At 38.3% G+C, this 25,211-nt stretch overlaps 1 protein-coding gene across 1 annotated transcript in view; it reads left to right on the top strand.

The window, feature by feature from the left end:
- The window catches only part of LOC128658024 (zinc finger protein 585B-like), a 192,202-nt gene that overhangs the window by 97,734 nt on the left and 69,257 nt on the right, over nt 1-25,211 (top strand). Inside the window, exons 6-8 of the mRNA XM_053712466.1 lie at nt 20,452-20,579; nt 21,165-21,291; nt 22,052-22,135. Coding sequence (XP_053568441.1) covers nt 20,452-20,579; nt 21,165-21,291; nt 22,052-22,135 — 339 coding nt within the window. The remainder of the gene's footprint in view (nt 1-20,451; nt 20,580-21,164; nt 21,292-22,051; nt 22,136-25,211) is intronic.

Raw genomic sequence — 25,211 nt, 5'->3', positions numbered from 1 at the left:
CTTTTTTCTGTTTTTCTTGTCAACTATTTCGGACCAGAGACGTCTCTGAGGCTTTGGTTGTGGTAGATTGCGTGCCTCAGGTTGAGGAGTAGTGGTTTCCGGGATAGGAATGTCCAGCAGCTTACAAAAATCTTCAATTTTTTCTGGGGAGCTGCACTCATGACGTTTTCCATTTTTAATAATTTGCAGTGATACGGGAAATCCCCATCTGTAAGGAATCTGTAGGGTTCTTAGGTGGGAGGTGAGGGTGGTAAATCCCTTTCGGAGTTGCAGCGTTCTAGTAGATAAGTCCTGAAAAATTTGGACCTTTGCACCCAGATAAGAGAAATGTGGTTGTGTTCTAGCCAGTTGGAGAATTTTCTCTCTATCCTTATAGCTCAGGAAACAGATTATAATGTCCCTTGGGGGTTGATTATCGTTCGGCTTTGGTCGCAGAGATCTATGTGCCCTTTCCAAAGGTATGGGTTCAATCACTCGTTGGTTAGAAATTGCCAGAGACTGAAATAAATTTTGTAAATATTCTGATATATCTTCGCTTTTGATTGATTCAGGGATTCCGCGTATACGGAGGTTATTTCTGCGTGCCCTATTTTCAACATCATCAAGCTTATTTTCTAATTCAAGGATTTGTGATTGTTGGGCCTCTATGGAGTGTGACATTTCTGCCATTTCCTTAGTGATTTCTTCCCTATCATCTTCCAATGTCTCCACTCTAAATCCAAGCTCATTAATGTCCCTCTTTAGGTCCGCACACTCAGCCTTAATGCATAATTTCACTTGATCAATTAAGTCCTCCATAGCTTTTAATGTTACTGGTGCTTCCTTAAGATGTAAATGTGGGTTAGAAGGTAATATCAAGGGCTCCTGTGCGTGTGGGCTATCACATAAATCTTCATCTTCGCTAGAGGCCTGTGGTATATCAGTTTTCTTTTTCGTGCTATCTGTCTTTTTAAAAAAGGAATTAACAGCTCCCGATGTAGATGTGGATTTTAAGGCTTTGTCAGGCTTTGTGACCCTGCGCTGTGACATGGTAGAGATAAATTTGCCCCTTAAATAAACTTTTGTCTTCGCTTGTCTTTTTTCCTCTTTCTTTCACCTCTGTCTTTAATGTTTATCAGGCAGCGTGACAGTGTGTCTATGCGTCTCTGGCAAAATGGAGTAAATCAGATCTGTACAATCATATAGCTTTTTCACAATACATAATAAAATGAGTAGTGTCCTTGTAATTCTGTCTAGATCATTGCTTCTGATGTGGATGTGGGTATTGCTGTCGGAGCTTAGGGTTGTATGTGGCTCTTTTATTGTGTCATAAGGCCTCTGTTGTTATGCCCTATTAAAAATGGCGACTGCCATGTGGGTGCGGTAAAAGATACAGCTTACCGGGCCTGTGTGAAGATCCGTAACGAGCGGGTGTTATGGCATGCCGGTCTCCGAGCAGTCCGTGAAGGCTCCGTGCTCTCAGCAGGTAAGTGGGTGGGCTCGGGCTGATATGTGATTTCGGGACTCCGTCCCTGCTCTTACTGGAAAAAGGCTTCAACCGCGGCCTATGCCGATGTCAGAATGCAAGGTCTGGAGTCTTTACCAGGGCTAGTGAGTGACAGCGTTACATTCTCTAGTCCTTCCCAGTGCTCTGGGTGTCAGTTTTAGGGCACTGGTAAGATTATTAGGTGGCCCTCGGGAGAGTTCCGTCCCCACTGCAGCAGGAGCTTTAGGCTGGTGCGGCCATTCAGAACGCCCGCACGCTCCGCCCCCCCGGTAGGTTTATTTTTATTTCACAGGTAAGTTTTTTTTTATTTAAATAGAGTTATATTGTGATTTTAATTTAAAGTTAGGGGGGTGTTAGGTTTAGGGGTTAATAGTTCAGTGTTTTGCGATGTGGGGGAGCCGGCGGTTTAGGGGTTAATAGGTTTATTTAGTGGCAGAGATGTGGGAGGCCTGAGGTTTAGGGGTTAATAACTTAATTTAGTGGCAGTGATGTCGGGGAGCGGCAGAAAAGGGGTTAATAACTTTATTATATTGGCGGCGATGTCAGGGAGCGCTGGTTTAGGGATTAATATATTTAAATAGTGTTCTCGATGAGGGTGGGCAGCAGATTAGGGGTTAATAGGTTTATTTAATAGCAGCTATTTGGGTGGGCAGCAGATTAGGGGTTAATAAGTTTAATATAGTGTTTGCAATGCAGGAGGTCATCAGTTTAGGGGTTAATAGGTAGTTTATGGGTGTTAGTGTACTTTGTAACATTTTAGATATGAGTTTTGTGAAACATTTTTGTTACACAAAATCCATAACTACTGTTCTCAGACAGTGGTATAGATCGTGTCGGTATAGGCTGTAACAAGCATTTTAGCCGGACCTCACAACCTGTAATACCGGCGCTATGGAAATCCCACGCAAAAACGTCATTTTTTTTTTGAGTGCGGGATTGACGTTGCGTTACAGGATAAAATGCTTGCTGTATAGCTATGCCGACACGACTCCCGATAGTGCGTTCCTGCTTTTACACTGAAATTGCCATTATTTCAGCGTTAAAAGCCAAAACGCAAAACTCGTAATCTAGGTGCAAATATGTTACTAAATTGGGCTACAGTTGGCAATATTAATCTTTAGAAACTTTATATGTATGACTTTGAACATTTTTTTGGGTTGACTTGCCCTTTAATGTAATGTGCATTTATTTCAAAAGAGAATCATAGTAATGAGCCCCTATGTGCATATCAAATTTCTATAAATATACCGAAAGGCTCTTATAAATATTTTGATAAACCATTATTTGAATTTTAGATACTGTTGAGGGCATTATGCTTAGGTGATCGCTGAGCTCACAGCATTTCTCTAGCTGGATTTTAAATGTACCAGGTGTACAGGGTAAGCTCTACAATAACATCAAAAGTGCAAGAGGCTTCCAAAAGCCCTGGTCTGTTTTAGGATAGACCCCCATGGCTGTATAAAATGCATTGTGCTGAAATAAAGCATTTATTTTTACCTTTCATTTCCAATTGCTAATTTATATAGAAAAACACTGAATTAATAACCATTTCTGTTTATTTTACCTAAATATAAATCCATAAATCTTTTGTCTATATTTGAGCAAAAATCCTCCTACTGTATTATTTATAATCTTGTTTATTGAAATTGTAAATAAAAATGTTTTTCCCCACACTTTTTGTTGTAGATTTCTCATGTCATAATATAATAAATTGTATAGTTTAAATCTACTGGCCAAAAAAGAAAAAAAGGCAAATATATAACTTGTTGTGTAGAGCTTAATTGTGAATAGCATCTATACGCTCAAATACAGCTCAGCACAAGGGTGTGAAATGGTTCAGCCGTTAGGGGGTTAAATGGGTGGTAAACACTTTGAAATTATAATAAGATGTTTAATTATGTGTATAATAACTATTTGCCCATGTTATTTTATTATTTAGTTTGTTCACTTTTCTTGCAATGTAACTTTCATATTCTCATTTGCACTAACCGACATGAAAATATGAATATTTTCACATTCCAATGTTCCGCACATAACAGAATATGTTCTATTTATTCATAAATGCATATTTCTTCATGTATCTGATATTTTGTTTGGTAAAATATATATCTATACTTCTATAAATAAATATATATATATATATACACACACACACACGTGATTATATATAGGTATAGATATATATAGGAATATACTTTGGAAAGAGTGGGGAAAATCAAAAGTATATTATCTCCTGTGGCTTAAATTTAAAGCCAGAGGTGTGGGAGAGGCAGTGTAAAAATTCCTTAGCCATACTAAGTTAACAAGACACTTAAAGGGACATGAAACCCACATTTTTTCTTTCATGATTTAGAAAGAACATGTAATTTTAAACAACTTTCTAATTTACTTCTATTATGTAATTTGCTTCATTATCTTGATATTCTTTGCTGAAAAGCATATCTAGATAAGCTCAGTAGCTACTAATTGGTGCTGCACAAAGATTCCTTGTGTGATTGGCTTACCCATGTGCATTGCTATTTCTTCAACAAAGGATATGTAAAGAATGAAGCAAATTACCGTATTTTTCGCTCCATAAGACGCACCTGACCATAAGACGCACCTAGTTTTTAGAGGAGGAAAACAAGAAAAAAAAATACTAACCCTAATCACCCTAAACCCCAAACCCTAATAACCCTAAACCTTAACCCGCAGTGCCAATTTTTGTAGAAAACAAGTTTTATTTGATGGCTTCTCTTTACAATCAGGAAGTGACATGTTATACAAACTTAATTTGTTACTAACAGGACCCTGGTCAGTTTAGGAGACGTTCCCTGGAGTTTATGCAGCTTTTTTTTCACCAGCAACACAGATTGGACAGTACTTCCAGGTGTTTCAGAAGAGGAAATAAATTGTTAGTGCATATTACCCACTTTATTTATCAATTTCTGTGGTTGTGATTAGTAGAGCAGTTTATTTATGTAACAATTCAATAATTCCCCTTATTAAAAAAAAAGAAAAAAACCTTTAAAATATACACTGTATAATAGCCACTGAAGGCGGATTTTGGCAGAGACTGAAGAGCTTGCTTCACCTGAGGTTCCATGTGTTTTATAGCTTGCAACGCATAACGACCAGCAAATCCTGCAACAGCTATGGTCAGCCCAGCAGCTATCATAGTACTAGCCATGTCTTATGAATACCGGTATATACCGTATTAGTTGTCACCGTTTAAATGATAAGCAGCATAGCCGGGAAACACAGAACAATGAGACCCCAGGCATCAGCCTGATAGAAGCAAACGTGTTACCAACAAGGTCACTTCCTGCACTCACTGACAAGCAAGCCGCAGTGCCAATTTTTAAAACTTTAAGTGCTAATTTTAAATTCACCGTACCATAAAAAAAAATCACCTGCTCCTCAAACTGTAAAACTAGTGCAGCATAAGGCTCACCTGTTAACAGTGTTCTTAAACCGGAATAAGTTTCGTAGCACTAGCTGCAGCAGACCTTCACACAGCAGCTTCACTCAGATTAGCCCCCAGTCTCGGCTGAAAAGCTCTGCCCTGCTCCCGCAGACACTGTGTGTTGGTTATACAGTGCTTCCTCATTCACTCAGACAGTGACAGATACCGGTAACCTGCGCCCCGCACACAGGAAGTGGAACTCATTTAGGGGATGTGACACCATCTGTACTGATCCGGACAAATTATTAAAGCAGTTACCGGTACTTTAGTGCTGTACATTTTTCTTTTTCCAATGTGACACCATCGCCACTGTTAACCCCTGTTAAATTGGTAAATACCCTAAACATGCAAGACCAGGGTCTGCATTCGCTCCATAAGACGCACAGACATTTCCCCTTACTTTTGAGGGGGGAAAAAGTGCGTCTTATGGAGCGAAAAATACGGTAGATAATAGAAGTAAATTGAAATGTTGTTTAAAATTGTATTCTCTATCTGAATCATGAAATAAATATTTTGAGTTTAGTGTCCCTTTAAAGAAAAGAAAGCCTCTTCCATAAATGTTCATAAAAATATTTATGTATACACAACGTGAAATCACATAAATCATAAATAAGCCAAAATGTATGATGAATTATCAAAAGGAAAAGCATTGCTTGATAACCAATCATAAGTCTTTAGTGAAGTCTCAGTGATCAAGAGTGTGTGTATTAGGTCCGTGTACAACGGATAATTTTAATAGTACCAATAAAAGTTATATTTTAATTTAAAACATTCTTGCTCATTTATGATTTACTAGTCCTAAAGCCCGTGTACACGGGCCAATTTTTTTTAAGTACCGCGGTTCCAACCCTTGCTCCCTCTCTCTCCCCCCCTCTCTTTTGCGCTCTCTCTTCCCCGCCCCTCTTCTGCTCTCTCCCCCTCTTTTGTTCTCTCTCTCTCTCCCCCTCTTTTACCCTCTCTCCTTCTCTTTTGCTCTCTCTCCCCCCGTCTTTTGCGCTCTGTCCCCCCTCTTTTGCTCTCTGTCCCCCCTCTTTTGCTCTCTGTCCCCCCCTCTTTTGTTCTTTCTCTCCCGCCTCTTTTGCTCTCTCTCTCCCCCCTCTTTTGCGCTCTCTCCCCCCTCTCTTTTGTGCTCTCTCTTCCCCGCCCCTATTCTGCTCTCTCCCCCTCTTTTGCTCTCTCTCTCTCCCCCTCTTTTGCTCTCTTTCCCCCTCTTTTGCTCTCTTTCCCCCCTTTTGCTCTCTCTCCCCCCTCTTTTGCTCTCTCCCCCCTTTTTTGCTCTCCCTCCCCCTCTTTTGCTCTCTGTACCCCCTCTTTTGCACTCTCCCCCCCTCTCTTTTGCTCTCTCTCTCCTCCCTCTTTTGCTCTCTCTCTCCCCCCTCTCTTTTGCGCTCTCTCCACCCTCTCTTTTGCGCTCTCTCTACCCTCTCTTTTGCGCTCTCTCCCCCCCTCTCTTTTGCGCTCTCTCCTCCTTCTCTTTTGCGCTCTCTCTCCCCCTTCTCTTTTGCATGCTCTCTCTCTCCCCCTCTTTGACGCTCTCTCTCTCCCCCCTCTCTTTTGAGCTCTCTCCCCCCTCTTTTGCGCTCCCCCTCTCTTTTGCGGTCTCTCCCCCCTCTCTTTTGCTCTCTCTCCCCCCTCTTTTGTGCTCTCTCTCCCCCCTCTCTTTTGCGCTCTCTCTCCCCTCTCTCTTTTGCTGACTCTCTTCCTCTCTTTTTGCTCTCTCTCCCCCCTCTTTTGCTCTCTCTATGCCCCTCTTTTGCTCTCTCCTCCCTCTCTTTTGCTGTATCTCCCCCCTCTCTTTTTTCCCCCCTCTTCTGCTCTCTATATCCCCCCTCTTTAGAGCTCTCTGTCTCTCACGGCGCATCCGCCCCCACCCGGCCACGTCCCACCCGGTCCCACCCATGTCACCCCGACCCCGCCCATGTCACGCCTGTCCAGCCACGCCCACTCCACGCCAGATGCCAGGTGAGGTAGGCCAAGTGTGTTTGTCCTTGCTCGCAGTCTCTACTGCTCATGACAGCTTCGAACAAACACACTTGGCCTTTTATTATATAGTATTTGATTTCACTCTATATATATATATATATATATATATATACATACATACACACACATATTTTTTAAGAACATTTTTGGAAGAAACTTTCCATTTAAAGGGGAGGAGAGTCCACGGCTTCATTCATTTCTAGTGGGAATTAAGAACCTAGCCACCAGGAGGAGGCAAAGACACCCCAACCAAAGGCTTAAATACCTCCCCCCACTTCCCTCATCCCTTTCTTCACAGGAGGTGGCAGAGAGGTGCCGGAAAATTGGAGGTCTCTTTTGAGGGGTTCTACCCTTCGCTATGGGACAGGAGTTTAAGTAACCCTTTAAAACTTCTCAGCTTGAGGGCCTGGGTGAACGTTAGAGTCCGGAGATGCAGAGGGAGCTTCTCTTTGCGACACCATCCCGACTCATATTAACAGCTCCTACAGCAATCGGCATTGATGAGTTTTGCTGATTGCTGTCTTCTCTCAAGTCCATGTCAGGAGCGCTGCTACCACCTGTCACACTTGAAGGGCCGTGTTCCTGTTCCACGGCGCAGATTCTGGTAAGATTGTTTCATTTTTTATATAATGATAACACAGAAGACAGGGCCACAGTGTGGCACCTTTATCTTTATAGAATCAAGGGTTAATATTCCTGCTAGGGGATTATTAAACAGGGGGGGGGGGGTATGTACATGATAAGTTTATAGTGTGATTGCTGCTTTATGTGTACGGACGCGGCTCTGGCATTGTTTGTGGAAGTGACATGTTCTCTTCCCGAAGTTTTTGTGCTTTCTTTTTTGGTGCGCTTTCTTATCAGCAGGTGCGTTTCTGCGTAAGACAGCCTTGTGACCGGGTGCGGTTTCTTCACTTCCGGTCTGATCTGTGACGGAGGAGACAAAGTGGTTTCTGCAGTCCGGGTCATAGGAGGTGGTGAGTGACCCGGCCATTGGCGGTTATAAAGGTGCCTGTCTTGTCTTTTAGTAATAAAAATTATAGAGGATTCTGACGTGTTAGAGGGTACTCCCTCTTTAACTAAGTCTTATACCTGTATTTATTGTGAAGTCTTGGTAGAACAGCCTGCACAACTGTGTTCCACATGCCTTGAAAGAGCTACGACTTCTTAACATAAGAGAATGTCTAGCACTACTGAGCCGTCCACCTCTGAGGGGTCACCGTCCCATGAGATGTGTTCCCTAATGGCGTCCCCTATCCCACATGCAGTGCCCCAGGGTCTGACTTTTACCCCATCGGGGGAGATTGCTTGGCCGCCTGATTTCACGGACCAGCTTGAAACGGCAATCGCTAAGGTGATCCATGTTTTGCCGTTTTCTGCTAAGTGCACGCACGTCGGACGCCCGTGATTGGTGGTACGATGAAGAAGCCCACTCCGACACTTTGGAGGGGGCCCTTTCTGGGTCGGAGTCCATGTCATCTAAACCTTCGTCAGCAGAGGAGCCTGACTTTAGGTTTAAGATGGAGAACTTGCGTTTCTTACTAAAACAAGTGCTGGCTACTTTAGAAGTTCCGGAACCGAAGCTTCCAGAAGAGCCCTCCATTCTTAAGTTAGATAAGTTTTACGAGGAAAGGGTGGTTCCCCAGACTTTCCCAGTTCCCGTCAAGATGACAAACATAATGAAGAACAAATGGGAGCGACTAAGGTCCTCCTCTCCTCTGTTTAAAAAGCTTTTCCCCGTCCCGGAGGCTCAGCTAGAGCTGTGGGGAACCATTCCCAAGGTGGATGGGGCCATTTCCACGCTCGCATAGTGCACAACGATTCCTTTAGAGGACAGTTCATCGTTGAAAGAGCCAATGGATAAAAAGTTGGAAAACATGTTATGAAAAATGTTTCAACACACGGGGTTTCTTTTTCAACCGGCGGCGGTCGCCTCAGTTGCCGGAGCTGCGTCATACTGGTGCGATGCCTTGTTCGATATGATTGAGGGTGAACCCTCCTTCGAGGAATTGCAGGAAAAGATTAAGGCCCTAAAGGTGGCCAATTCTTTAATTTGTGACGCTAACATGCAAATTATCCGTTTGAATGCTAAGGTATCTGGTTTCTCGGTTCTAGCACGCAGGTCTCTGTGGTTAAAATCCTGGTCAGTGGATATGACCTCTAAGACAAGGTTGTTGTCCTTACACTTTAAGGGTAAGATACTGTTTGGTCCGGGTCTGGACTCAATTATATCCACTGTCACAGGAGGCAAGGGTGCCTTCCTTCCTAAGGATAAGAAAGTGAAACCTAACGGTTCTACTTTTCGTTCCTTTCGTGGGGATAAGGCGCAGCGCCAACATCTCACCTCAAAAGCGGATCAACCTAAGGGTGCCTGGAAACCTGCTCAAGCTTGGCACAAGTAGAAGCAGAACAAGAAGCCCGCTGAAACTAAGTCAGCATGAAGGGATGGCCCCCGACTGGTCCACGGACCACGTGGGGGGCGGATTGTCTCTATTCTTAGACGCCTGGTTGCAGGATGTTCACGACCCTTGGGTTCTGGAGGTAGTCACCCAGGGGTACAGGATAGGGTTCAAGTCCTCTCCGCCCAGGGGCAGATTCCTTCTGTCAAACCTATCTTCAAGGCCGGAGAAAAGACAGACTTTTCTGGATTTTGTGTGGAATCTCTCCGCTCTAGGTGTTATCGTACCAGTACCCTATGCAGAAAGGGGTCTAGGGTACTACTCAAATTTGTTCGTGGTTCCAAAGAAGGAGGGCACGTCCTCCCCGATTCTGGACCTCAAATGTTTAAACAAGTTCCTGTTGGTTCCATCATTCAAAATGGAAACGGTCAGTTCCATCCTGCCCCTAGTTCAAGAGGGGCAGCTAATGACCACTATAGACTTGAAGGATGCCTACCTTCATGTTCCGATTCACAAGGACCACCACAGGTTCCTCAGATTTGCCTTTCTGGATCAGCACTTACAGTTTGTGGCTCTTCCCTTCGGTCTGGCGACAGCCCCGAGAGTATTCACAAAGGTCTTGGGGGCCCTTCTAGCAGCAGCCAGATCCAGGGGCATCGCAGTGGCGCCTTACCTGGACGATATCCTGGTTCAAGCGCCGTCATCTCACCTGGCAGAGGCTCATACCAAGGCTCTGCTGCAATTACCTCAATCTCACACGTGGAAGATCAATGTCAAAAAAAGTTCCCAGGGTCCCAGTACCAGGGTGGAGTTCTTGGGCACGATCATAGACTCTGTGTCCATGAAGATCTTTCTCACGGACAAGCAACGTGCAAAGATGGCATCTACCTGTCTGGCCCTTCAGTCTACAGTGAGGCCATCTGTAGCTTAGTGCATGGAAATGATTGGGCTCATGGTCTCCAGCATGGACATCATTCCATTCGCCAGGTTTTATCTCAGTCGCAATTGTGCATGTTGAGACAGTGGAACTGCGATCATTCAGATCTGTCACAACCGATATCCATAGCAGACTCGGATTTCCCTCTCTTGGTGGATCTGCCCGGATCACCTGTCCATGGGGACATCCTTTCTGAGACCGTCCAAGGAAATTGTGACCATGGACACGAGTCTGGCGGGATGGGGAGCTGTTTGGGGTGCCAAAATGGCACAGGGAAAATAGTCCCGAAGGGAGTCTCTTCTTCCTATAAATATTCTGGAACTTCGAGCGATCTACAATGCTCTGAAGGCGTTGCCTCGTCTGGAGGACTTCAACTTCATCAGGTTCCAGACGGACATTACCTCGGTGGCTTACATCAATCACCAGGGGGGCACGAGAAGCTCCCTAGCAATGAGGGAGGTGTCTTGGATTCTGGAGTGGGCGGAAGCCCACAGCTGTTCGCTCTCGGTGATCCACATCCCGGGTGTGGACAACTGGGAAGAGGATTTTTTCAGCAGGCAGACTTTTCATCCGGGGGAATGGTCTCAACATCCCGAAGTGTTTGCGGAAATCTGTCTCAGATGGGGAACGCCGGAGATAGATCTCATGGCGTCAAGGTTAAATTGCAAGCTGCCCCAATACGGATCGAGGGACCCCCAGGTGGAGCTAATAGATGCATTGGTGGTGCCCTGGGGGTTCAGTCTAGTGTACATATTTCCTCCATTACTGCTTCTTCCTCGTGTAGTGGCTTTGTGGCCGAGGAGGACGTGGTTTTCGGATCTGGTGGGGATGTCATCCTCTCTGCCGTGAAGGTTACCCTGTCGCAGGGATCTGCAGGAACAATCCTTTTCAACATCAAAATCTCAATTCTCTGAGGCTGACTGCGTAGGGATTGAACGCCTAGTCTTAGCGAAAAGGGGTTTCTCTGAAAGTGTGAGTGACACTCTAGTTCAGGCAAGAAAACCAGTCACTCTTCGCATCTATCACAAGGTGTGGAGGACTTACTTGTCTTGGTGTGAGAGTCATGGATACCCTTGGCACAAGGTGAGGGTATCTATGATTTTGTCTTTTCTCCAAGAGGGTTTGGAGAAGAGTCTTGCCGCTAGTTCCCTTAAGGGACAAATTTTGGCTTTGTCTGTTCTGTTGCGTAGGAGACTCTAATCTTCCTGACATCCAATCTTTTGTTCAGACGCTGTCTTGAATCAGGCCTGTTTCTCGTCAGTCTGCTTCTCCTTGGAGCTTAAACTTAGTTCTTAAGGTTTTGCAGAGGGTTCCTTTCGAGCCTATGCATGCTCTTGACATAAAGATTCTTTCATGGAAGGTTCTTTTTCTATTGGCCATTGCTTCAGCACGCAGAGTCTCTGAGCTGGCGGCCTTGCAACATGAACCTCCTTATCTAGTGTTTCATGTGGATAAGGCTGTTCTTCGCACGGGCTTGGGGTTTCTCCCCAAGGTGGTGTCTAACCGTAACATCAATCAGGAGATAATTGTTCCTTCTTTGTGTCCTAACCCTTCTTCTCCTAAGGAGAGGTTACTCCATAATCTGGACTTGGTTCATGCCTTGAAATTCTATCTTCAGGCTACAAAGGATTTCAGACCATCTAAATCACTTTTTGTTGTATATTCAGGAAAGTGCAGGGGTCATAGGGCTTCTGCTACTTCTTTGTCTTTTTGGCTGAGGAGCTTGATCCGCTTGGCCTATGAGACAGCCGGACACAAGCCTCTTCAGAGGATTACGGCTCATTCCACTAGAGCGGTTGCTTTCTCTTGGGCCTTCAAAAATGAGGCTTCTATGGAGCAGATTTGCAAGGCAGCTACCTGGTCCTCCTTGCATACCTTCACAACATTTTTCAAATTTGACGTTTTTGCTTCTGTGGAAGCTGCTATTTGGGAAAAAGATTCTACAGGCTGTGGTGCCCTCAGACTAAGGGTCCGCCTTTTTCCCTCCTGGCTTCATTCAGTGTCCTCTAGAGCTTGGGTATATGTTCCCACTAGTAATGAATGAAGCCGTGGACTCTCCTCCCCTTTAAATGGAAAACATAAATTATGCTTACCTGATAATTTTATTTCCATTGAGGGGAGGAGAGTCCAAAGCTCCCGCCTATATCTTCGATGGGCGGACCAACATTTTTTATATTCTTCTGGCACCATTTATACCCTGATATTTCTCCTACTGTTCCTTGTTCCCTCAGCAGAATGACTGGGGGATGAGGGAAGTGGGGGAGGTATTTAATCCTTTGGCTGTGGTGTCTTTGCCTCCTCCTGGTGGTCGTGGACTCTCCTCCTTTCAATGGAAATAAAATTATCAGGTAAGCATAATTTATGTTTTCTTTTCTTTAAGTGTCTTGTTAATATATAGAAATATCTATTTATAAATACATAGAACATATTCCACTATGTGCAGAACATTGGAATGTCTAATATTTACACTAAATAGATAATTAAAACCTTTATAAAAATAAATATTTCATAAATAAGCTTTTACATGTTTTTGTCTACTTAACAGCAAAGTGCTTCAATGCACTTATATTTATGTCTATATATGTATTTATGTGTTTATATGACAATATGTCTGTATATGTATACACATATAACTACATAAATATATGTGTATACATATATACACCTATATCTATATAAATACATATACAGCTTTAGACATGTATATGTATGTATCTCTCTTAAAGCCCTTTGCCTACCTTTTTTTCTTTCTAACACCTGAGATCTCATATGATGAACCTTTATAAAAAAATGTTATACTTAGTTTTTATAAGATAGCGTTATTATGAGTGTAACTATACTTTATAATGTATTTTTGATGTGTTTTGTGACACTTTAATGTTTCGCTAAACAGTTAACCAGAGCTCTGAAGTCACGGTAATCATTCTAGCATAAATAGCGATTGCGCTCAAGCGAGACACGTTTACTTTGAACTCATAATAAGGCGGTAAGCCCGATGAGCACAAAACCTCACAATAAACCACTTATTGCTCGGGCATAAACCTTTGCGCTCCACTCGTCATATAGCCCATAGTGTGCAAACAATGTCTGTGTGGAATATTATGACTAAATACCCTATTGGATAGTCACTTTAACACTGCACACAACCTTTCGGCTAGATTACGAGGTTTGCTTTATGAGGGGTGCGGTGCTAACTTGCACGTTATTGTCACTGCTCACTTACCTACAGCGCTGGTATTACAGGTTTTCCTAATAAACAAAGGATCAACAAAGGATATCCAGATAACAAAAGTAGTAAAGAACCATTTACATTATTGTTATTAATCTTTATTTGATAATATTACAAACTGTAATTAAAAAAAAAATTGCAGCATTATATGTATTGCAGTATTTTAAAAAAGTATTTTCAACAAAGGATATCCAGAGAACAAAAGTATTAAAGAACCATGCACATTATTGTTATTAATCTCTTTCATGATATTACAAACTGTTTATTTAAACATTAAAAAATAAAATTGCAGCATGATATGTATTGCAGTATTACAGGTTTTCCTAATAAAGTGTTTTCAACAAAGGATATCCAGAGAACAAATGCACATTATTGTTAGTAATCTTTATTTGATGATAATACAAACTGTTTCTTTAAACATTAAAATAAATGCAGCAGACTATGCATTGAAATATTTCAATAAAGGCTTTTCAACAAAGGGTATCCAAGAGAACAAAAGTAGTAAAGAACCATGCACATTATTGTTATTAATCTTTATTTGATGATATTACAAACTGTTTCTTTAAGCATTAAAAAAATGCAGCAGCAGAATATGTATTGGAGTATTTATATAAAATATTTTCAACAAAGGATATCCAGAGAACAAAAGTAATAAAGAACCAGCACATTATTGTTATTAATCTTTATTTGATGATATTATAAACTGTTTCTTTAAACATTACAAAAAAATGCAGCAGAATATGTATTGGAGTATTTATAAAAAGTATTTTCAACAAAGGATATCCAGAGAACAAAAGTAGTAAAGAACCATGCACATTATTGTTATTAATCTTTATTTGACGATATTACAAACTGTTTCTTTAAACATTAAAATAAAAATTGCAGCATGATATGTATTGGAGTATTTCAATAAAGGCTTATCAACAAAGGATATCCAGAAAACAAAAGTAGTAAAGAACCATGCACATTATTGTTATTAATCTTTAGTTGATGATATTACAAACTGTTTCTTTAAACATTAGAAAAACACTAAAAAAAGCAGCAGAATATGTATTGAAGTATTTCAGTAAAGAGTTTTCAACAAAGGATATACAGTAAACAAAAGTAGTAAAGAACCATGCACATTATTGTTATTAATCTTTATTTGATACAAACTGTTTCTTTAAACATTAAAAAAAATGCAGCAGAATATGTATTGGAGTATTTATAAAAAGTATTTTCAACAAAGGATATCCAGAGAACAAAAGTATTAAAGAAACATGCACATTATTGTTATTAATCTTTATTTGATGATATTACAAACTGTTTCTTTAAACATTAAAAAAAAACAATTGCAGCAGAATATGTATTGCAGTATTTCAAGAAAGAGTTTTCAAAAAAGGATATCCAGAGAACAAAAGTAGTAAAGACCCATGTACATTATTGTTATTAATCTTTATTTGATGATATTATAAACTGTTTCTTTAAACATTAAAAACAATTGCAGCAGACTATGTATTGGAGTATTTCAATAAAGGCTTTTCAACAAAGGATATCCAGAGAATAAAAGTAATAAAGAACCACACACATTATTGTTATTAATCTTTAGTTGATGATATTACAAACTGTTTCTTTAAACATAAAAAATGCAGCAGAATATGTATTGGAGTATTTATAATAAGTATTTTCAACAAATGATCAACAGAGAACAAAAGTAGTAAAGAAACATGCATATTATTGTTATTAATCTTTAGTTGATGATATTACAAACTGTTTCTTTAAACATTAAAAAAAACACAAAAAAAGCAGCAGAATATGTATTGTAATTTTTCAATAAAGAGTTTTCAACAAAGGATATCCAGAGAATAAAAGTATTAAAGAACCATGCACATTATTGTTACTAATCTTTATTTGATACCAACTGTTTCTTTAAACATTAACAAAATGCAGCGGAATATTTATTGGAGTATTTATAAAAAGTGCTTTCAACAAAGGATATCCAGAGATCAAAAGTAGTAAAGAAAAATGCACATTATTGTTATTAATCTTTAGTTGATGATATTACAAACTGTTTCTTTAAACATTAAAAAAACACTAAAAAAAAATCAGCAGTATATGTATTGTAGTATTTTAATAAATAGTTTTCAACAAAGGATATCCAGAGAACAAAAGTAATAAAGAACCATGCACATTATTGTTATTAATCTTTATTTGATGATATTACAAACAGTTTCTTTAAACATTTAAAAAAATGCAGCAGAATATGTATTGGAGTATTTATAAAAAGTATTTTCAACAAAGGATATCCAGAAAACAAAAGTATTAAAGAAACGTGCACATTATTGTTATTAATCTTTATTTGATGATATTACAAACTGTTTCTTTAAACATTAAAAAAGCGCTAAAAAAGCAGCAAAATATGTATTGTAGTATTTCAATAAAGAGTTTTGAACAAAGGATATCTAGAGAACAAAAGTATTAAAGAAACATGCACATTATTGCTATTAATCTTTATTTGATGATATTACAAACTGTTTCTTTAAACACTAAAAAAAGCAGCAAAATATGTATTGTAGTATTTCAATAAAGAGTTTTCAACAAAGGATATCCAGAGAACAAAAGTATTAAAGAAACATGCACATTATTGTTATTAATCTTTATTTGATGATATTACAAACTGTTTCTTTAAACATTAAAAAAAATGCAGCAGAATATGTATTGTAGTATTTATAAAAAGTATTTTCAACAAAAGATATCCAGAAAACAAAAGTATTAAAGAAACATGCACATTATTGTTATTAATCTTTATTTGATGATATTACAAACTGTTTCTTTAAACATTAAAAACAATTGCAGCAGAATATGTATTGCAGTATTTCAATAAAGAGTTTTCAACAAAGGATATCCGGAGAACAAAAGTAGTAAAGAACCATGCACATTATTGTTATTAATCTTTATTTGATTATATAAACTGTTTCTTTAAACATTAAAAACAATTGCAGCAGAATATGTATTGGAGTATTTCAATAAAGGCTTTTCAACAAAGGATATCCAGAGAACAGAAGTAATAAAGAACCATGCACATTATTGTTATTAATCTTTAGTTGATGATATTACAAACTGAATCTTTAAACATAAAAAAATGCAGCAGAATATGTATTGGAGTATTTATAAAAAGTATTTTCAACAAATGATCAACAGAGAACAAAAGTAGTAAAGAATGTTGCATATTATTGTTATTAATCTTTATTTGATGATATTACAAACTGTTTCTTTAAACATTAAAAAAACACAAAAAAAGCAGCAGAATATGTATTGTAGTATTTCAATAAAGTTTTCAACAAAGGATATCCAGAGAACAAAAGTATTGAAGAACCATGCACATTATTGTTACTAATCTTTGTTTGATACCAACTGTTTCTTTAAACATTAAAAAAATGCAGCATAATATGTATTGGAGTATTTATAAAAAGTCTTTTCAACAAAGGATATCAAGAGATGAAAAGTAGTAAAGAAAAATGCACATTATTGTTATTAATATTTATTTGATGATATAAACTGTTTCTTTAAACATTAAAAAAAATTGCAGCTTGATATGTATTGCAGTATTTCAATAAAGTGTTTTCAACAATGGATATCCAGAGAACAAAAGTAGCAAATAATCATGCACATTATTCTTATTAATCTTGCTTTGATGTTATTAAAAACTGTTTCTTTAAACATAAAAAAAATTGCAGCAGTGTATGTATTGAAATATTTATAAAAAGTATTTTCAACAAAGGATATCCAGAGAACAAATGTAGTAAAGAACCATGCACATTATTGTTATTAATCTTTATTTGATGATATTACAAACTGTTTCTTTAAACATTAAAAAAAATGCAGCAGCAGCAGAATATGTATTGGAGTATTTCAATAAAGGCTTTTCAACAAAGGATATCCAAGAGAACAAAGGTAGTAAAGAACCATGCACATTATTGTTATTAATCTTTATTGGATGATATTACAAACTGTTTCTTTAAACATTTAAAAAAAATTGCAACGGAATATGTATTGTAGTATTTCAATAAAGAGTTTTCAACAAAGGATATCCATAAAACAAAAGTAGTAAAGAACCATGCACATTATTGTTATTAATCTTTAGTTGATGATATTACAAACTGTTTCTTTAAACATTAAAAACAATTGCAGCAGAATATGTATTGTAGTATTTCAATTAGTTTTCAACAAAGAATATCCAAAGAACAAAAGTAGTAAAGAACCATGCACATTATTGTTATTAATCTTTATTTGATGATATTATAAACTGTTTCTTTAAACATTAAAAACAATTGCAGCAGAATATGTACTGCAGTATGTACGAAGAGCATTAGGTATTCGAGCTGTCTAATGAAATATTGAAGGGAGCAGGGAGCGTGTGACAAGCTGCATTACATCAGCAGAAGAAGCTGTGGCGAATGCAGAGTGGCGGGGGAGGGGATGTTTCTCATGCACGAGCATGGAGACTGAGCTTTCAAGACGGGATATGGAAATGCATGAGGTGGGAGGAGAATGGGAGTGGGTAGCTGCGGTGGGGGGCGGAGTTCCGATTCTTGCCGAGTAGCCGAGGACCCGGAATTCTACAGGGTACTATTTGTTCTCTTCAGTCATGTGATGGCTGTGACATCACTGGTCCTTTAGCTGGTTAAGAACTAGCTGCTATTATTCCATTGCTCAATGTGGAACGGTGGCAGGAAGGTATCTATATTTGTAAAGACACATTTGTTTTGTGTTATATAACCGTATATACTGTACTGAGGTTGAAGTTTGTGTGTGTACTGGAGACAATGTAGTATGTGTTACTGAGGGAACCTCTATATTATGTATTTGTAAGGCACTGCGGTGGGTGCTCTGTGTGTGTGAGGGAGAGGGAACATCTCTAATATTATGTATCTGTATATAAGGTACTGCAAGGGTCTGTGTGCGAGGCACAGGAACCTCTCTATGTAATATCTGTATATTAATTACCTTATATAAGGTGCTGGGAATAAGGTGTGTGTATCAGGGGAGACCTCTCTATAAATATCTGTAAATAAGGTACTGTGTGCGTCTGAGGGAACCTCTATATAATATATGTCTGCACATAAGGTATGTGTGCCAGTGCTTTTGTTTGTATTTTAGAATATTGTGCTGATCCTTTTTATTAAAGGAGCAGTAAAATACGGTAGATTTGTATTATCAACAAATGCACTATAATAAGACAAAGCAATAGCACATAGTAGTCAGAACTTAAAATGAGAAGTAGATCTGTTTCTGACAATTTTCAGTTATGTCTTTTTCCACTCCTCCTGTGACATGTGACAGCCCTCAGCCAATCACAAATATGCATATAGGTATATACTGTGAATTATTGCACATGCTCAGTAGGAGTTGGTGATTGAAAAAGTGTAAATATAAAAATTCTGTGCACATTTTGTTCATGAAAGTATAATGCAAAGTTGTTTAAAATTCCATGCTCTATCTGAATCATGAAAGCTTAAAGGGACAGTCTACACCAGAATTTTTATTGTTTTAAAAGATAGATAATCCCTTTATTACCCATTCCCCAGTTTTGCATAACCAAAGTTATACCACAGTTATATTAATATACTTTTAACCTCTGTGATTATCTTGTATCTAAGCCTCTGCAAACTGCCCCTTTATTTCAGTTCTTTTGACAGACTTGCAGTTTAGCCAATCAGTGCCTGCTCCCAGATAACTTCTCGTGCACGAGCACAGTGTTATCTATATGAAACACATGAACTAACACCCTCTAGTGGTGAAAAACTGTTAAAATGCATTCTGAAAAAGGTGGCCTTCAAGGTCTAAGAAATTAGCATATGAACCTCTTAGGTTAAGCTTTTAACTAAGAATACCAAGAGAACAAAGCAAAATTGGTGATAAAAGTAAATTGGAAAATTATTCAAAATGACATGCCCTATCTGAATCATCAAAGTTTATTTTGGCCTAGACTGTCCCTTTAATTTTTACTTGATTGTCCCTTTAAGGGGGATATCTCACCTGTCTGGCCTCACTGTTATTACTGTGATAAGGCATGGGTGTTTCAGGGATCAGGACATGTGACCGTTTATTAGACTTTTCAGATTCTTGTGATTAATTTCAAGCAAAATACATTGGAGGGAAGAGAGAATTTTTCAGTTTTAAAGAATCTCCTTTCATGCATTTGTAGCAATTAAAATGTTTTTATTTTCAGCTTTTTAAATTGATATGAAACCACCAAGAACGCACATTTGTGTATAGTCCATCCCCAGTGATGGAACGCTGTCTAATAAAGACAATTCACACAGATTATTGCTAGGTATATCCAGGACAAGAACATTTATTAACAAATAAATAAATAACAATAACAAATAAAACAATTTAAAGTTTTAATATGTTTAATACTTATATTATATAATTGTCTTCAATTATCTTGGTATATGCTGTTGAAGAAGCAACAATGCACTACTGAGACGATTGAGTGAGCCAATAACATGAGGCTTATATGTGTAGCCACCAATCAGCAGCTGCTGAGCCTACCTAGGTATCCTTTTCAACAAAGGATACCAAGACAACAAAACAGATAATAGAAGTAAATTGGAAATTTGTTTAAAATCACATGCTCTATCTGAATTATGAATGAAAAACATTATGTTTCATGTACCTTTTTGAATATAGCTTCTTAGGAGATAAAAATGTTAGTTGTACTTACTGCAGTATTCTTATAGTTACTATAAGGTCAAATTGTAAGAGTAAAAATGTTAAGTAAAACAAGTCAGTTTTATATCATAGACATTTATCATTGTCATCAAAATAGAAATTACTTCACAGGGAAGAGGGGAATGGGGCTAAATAGTTAATCAAACTTGTAGCCACAGATTCTTCAGTTTTCCTGAAGAATCAAGATGTCAGTGAGGCTTGTGTGGCTTAGACAGAGATTTGTACATTAATATGTAACATGTACACCCTCCTCTTTAGCTGTAGGTCAGTGTTACTGTGACAAGGTGAGTACCTGTTTCTTGGAGTATTGGGTTGATTCACGTGTGACCAACAAGAAGTCGACTGATAAGAACCAAACCTCAGAGATCTACATGCTGACTGGGAAGGTGAGGACGATTAGTCATATTGTCACTTATCAGCTGCTGTGCATGACATCTGGTGCTAAGTGGTCTTTATTATTATTATTATTATTATTATTATCGGTAGTTTGTGGAGCGCCAACAGATTCTGCAGCGCTATAAGCATAGGTGGAATACAAGGAAACATTTATAGGGATCAAATGGGTAGAGGGCTCTGCCAAGAGTTGCACTGTTGTAATCGGCTCTTAAGAAGGTGATCTACAAATAGCTGGGCTTTTAGGCTTACATGCTAAGGGGGCTCAAGGGGATAGCAATGGAGGAGAGGAACAGGTATAGAGAAAGGTTAGTGTAGGTTGTATGCATCCCTGAACAGTAGAGTCGTAGGGAGCGCTTGAAGCTTTCAAAACTAGGGGAGAGTCTTGTTGAGCGAGGCAGAGAGTTCCACACACACACAGCACAAACCCTGGGAGATTGAGGACACTGACCATATGGACTTTTCATGGTCACTGGCCGAGCTCTGGGTTGGTTCATTGTCATTGTTACAGTCAGTTTGCTCTATGTGGTTTACATTTTACAAGTTTTTATGGTTTGATTTATTTTTGTAATTTTAAGGAACAAATGGAGTTTGATGAAGTTGCTGTTTATTTCTCGGAGGAGGAGTGGGGTTGTATAACTGAAGAACAAAAAGAGCTTTATAAGGATGTGATGATGGAGAATTACCAGGCCCTCAGGTCTCTAGGTAATAACTGACACATAATGGGCTTGTTTTAAACAGGCATAAAATCTTGGTGTTGGTTATTACAGACATTTATTACTTAATACAGTCATTCATGAAATATGCAGCTCTGTGTACTCTTCCCTTGCACTGCTCCCTGCTTGTTCATCCAGCTGAGGTCCCACCACCATTTATACATCACACACTGAGCTACTGTGCCATAGTGATTCTGTCATACGTGTGCATGATGCCATAACACACAGTGAGTGCCCAGAGTCCTCTTAGTTCTATATGCAGTGTCAAGGTACTGTCTCCACTCAGAGGGGCAAGTGAACCTTATTTCCAATGCAGGGTCTTATGTTACTGTACGCTGCAAGTACACACACATATATCTTTGTCAGAATATGGATCTTTTGTATTTTAAATACAAACCTCTTATATTAAAATAAGGGCTCTATAAATATGAGAATGAGAAAATCAAACAAAGTTATATAAAATATATTTATTTTTATACTTGGTTTAAAGACACATATTATACACTGCAGTGCATTTCACATTTCATTAGAATCATTTTTAGAATATACTTTATATTTAGAAATGTGTTTTTTTTTTTGGGGGGGGGGATGCTATAAAATGTAATCTTTTCCTAAAAGTAATCTGTAGTTAAATTAAAATAAATTTTAGCAGCAGTACCTCTGATTCTTCTTTTTCCTGAATAATTCTTTATTTTTGGCACCTTTATAATGGGTTTTTCTCACATAACCTGTGATTTATGTCCATACAGGATATGTTCATGTAAAACCTTTACTTGTTGCAAAGATTGAGCATGGAGAGGAGCCGTACGTGTGCAGTTTACCAGTCACCAAAGGTGAGTAAATTCCTATGTGACAATTTAACTTAAAGTAACCTTTCATAGTAAACTGATCTGCTGGAGACCATATATCCTGGCTCAACCTAATAGCACTCGCCACCTAAGAGTTGTTCCCTTTTTAAGGATTATGGACAGAAACACAGAGCCTCTCCTGATACTTGATGTTTGTTCCGCTGTGCTAATTAGATTGGCAGTTAGGACTATTTAATGGTAGCAAATTTATTTATTTTCTGATGCAAATATCTGGACATTTTATTTATGTGTTACTTGTAGTAACTGGAGTTGCCTGCTTTCTGTTATATGTAACCTGGATTTTTTTTTTTTTTTTTTTTGCTACCACCATTCATTTCTACATTTATCAGACAATGTTTATTTTGCCTTTGGTCTAAATGTCTGAGTGTTTATTGGGAAGTTAGATGTATAGTGTTAACTGTGTGTCTTACTTGTTACAACCCTTAGGATGCCAAGTGCCTTAATCACTAAAGATGCTTGTCCCATATGCTCTTTATGTGCTAGAGAGGCCTAGAGAGACAGGCGTTTCTGTAGTTCCATTAATAACTATTTAGGATAATTGGTCACCATGTTAAACCTTCTTCTTATAAGTTATGTGGAGTATGAGGCAGATGTTCTGTCTAACTGTAAGAAGCTTAGTTACCTCCCTTATTACCCAACGAGGATGAGTTTGATCCTGAAGATAGACATTGTTAAAGGGACACTGAACCCAATTTTTTTCTTTCATGATTCAGATAGAGCATGCAATTTTAAGCAACTTTCTAATTAACTCCTATTATCAAATTTTCTTTGTTCTCTTGCTATCTTTATTTAAAAAAGAAGGCATCTAAGCTAATGAGCCAGACAATTTTTGGTGCAGTACAATGGACAGCACTTGTTTATTGATGCTGTCCAATCAGCAAGGACAACCCAGGTTGTTGACCAAAAATGGGCCGGCATCTAAACTTACTTTCTTGCTTTTCAAATAAACATACCAAGAGAATGAAGAAAATTTGATAATAGGAGTAAATTAGAAAGTTGCTTGAAATTGCATGCTCTATCTGAATCACTAAAGAAAAAAATTGGGTTCAGTGTCCCTTTAAGGAGCTTATTTCCTTTGCTCTATCTTTGTTTCTGCATATTACTAATGCTATATTCACCCTTATTCATGAGGGTGCTCATACTACATTGGCCATAGGAATTACAAGTTGATCACAATGCGACCACGACCTTGCATCCACATTGCAGGGAAGCATTGAGCTCATGAGAGCACTCTTCCATAGGCTCCAATAGGATCCACGTTCTCATGCCGAGAGACACTGCATGAGAACCTAGTGCAGTGAAGGGGGTAAGTCGTGCAGCGATGGGCATTGATTGTATACATATATTTCTGTTTTTGTATGTGTATATACATATTTTACCACCTATATAAGTATTTAAACAAATACATATATATTTACAGGGAACACACAGTTCCCCATAGACCGCAATATAAAGGCACTTTTAACCCCTCATAACTACTTTCTGCAGTTTTTCTTTTTTTATATTAAATCATTTTTAATGAATCATTCATGAGCTATACAGCCCTGTGAACCCTTCCCTTGCACTGCTTGTTCATCTAGCTGAGGTCCCACCACCATTTATACATTACACTCTGTGCTACTGGCCCATAGTGATCCAGTCATACATGTGCGTGATGTTATAACACACATTTAGTGCCCAGAGTCGTCATAGTGCAGTGTCTGGGTGCTGTCACCACTCAGAGGGGCAAGTGACCCTTATTTCCAATGCAGAATTTAATGTTACTGTAAACTGCAAGTGATAGCCATAGAAACCAGCACCCCTTGCAGCACTATACACAAGGGGATATATTATATGAGGGACAGAGGCTGTAACAGAAAGATCGTATTATCTGCATATATGTGTAATATTTTACCTTTTGTCAATGTTCAGTGGTAAGCCTCATATCCCTATCAGTGGCATGTGGTTAAAATGGTTTTAAATACAAACCTCTTATATTAACATAGGGGCTCTATAAATATGAGAGTGAGGAAATCAAACAGTTATATAAAATATATTTATTTTTATACTTGGTTTAAAGACATACTATACACTGCAGTGCATTTCACATTTCATTAGAATGATTTTTAGAATATAGTTTATATTTAGAAATGTGTTTTTTTTTTGTTTGTTTGTTTGTTTTTTGCTATAAAATATAATTTTTTTCCTCAAAGTAATCTGTTGTTAAATTTAAAATATTTTTTAGCAGCAGTACCTCTGAATCTGCTTTTTACTGAATAATTCTTTATTTTTTGGCACCTTTTTATAATGGGTTTTTCTCACATAACCTGTGATTTATGTCCATACAGGATATATTCATGTGAAACCTTTACTTGTTACAAAAATTGAGCATGGAGAAGAGCCGTACGTGTGCAGTTTTCCAGTCACTAAAAGTGAGTAAATACCTATGTGACAATTTACCATAAAGTAACCTTTCTTAATAAATTGATCTGCTAGGGACCATATATCTTGACTCACCCCAATAGCACTCACCATCAAAGAGTTGTTCCCTTTTGAGGAGGATGGAGAGAAACACAGAGCCTTTCCTGATACCTGTTGTTATTCTTTTTGTTCCGCTGTGCTAATTAGATTGGCAGTTAGGACTATTGTATCTTAAGAATTGTATTTTTTATTTTCTGGTGCAAATATCTGGACATTTTTATTTATGTGTTACTTGTAGTAACTGGAGTTGCCTGCTTTTTGTTATATGTAACCTGGTCTTTTTTTATAAAAGATTTTTATTTAAAGATCAATAGTATACAAAATAGAGAAAACGTCCAACAATAGGAGTTTTACATAAATGCAATACAAGATACATACTTAGACGTTTAGTTGAAATTATTCAAATGGTAAGTGTTGACACATATCTAAAATAACAACTGTCAAAATCATACCATATATGATATCGTTAATATAAACATCATTGTACCTCCCAATGTTGACGTTCAGTTATATAAAAGAATAAAGAGAGAAAGACAGAAAGAGGGGTATTGGGGAAGGGAGGAGGATCAAGGTGTTTATG

Source organism: Bombina bombina, chromosome 4, assembly GCF_027579735.1.
Source record: "Bombina bombina isolate aBomBom1 chromosome 4, aBomBom1.pri, whole genome shotgun sequence".
Taxonomy (NCBI): domain Eukaryota; kingdom Metazoa; phylum Chordata; class Amphibia; order Anura; family Bombinatoridae; genus Bombina; species Bombina bombina.
Note: the sequence above shows the minus strand (reverse complement) of the source record. Positions and strands in the feature narration are given on the sequence as shown.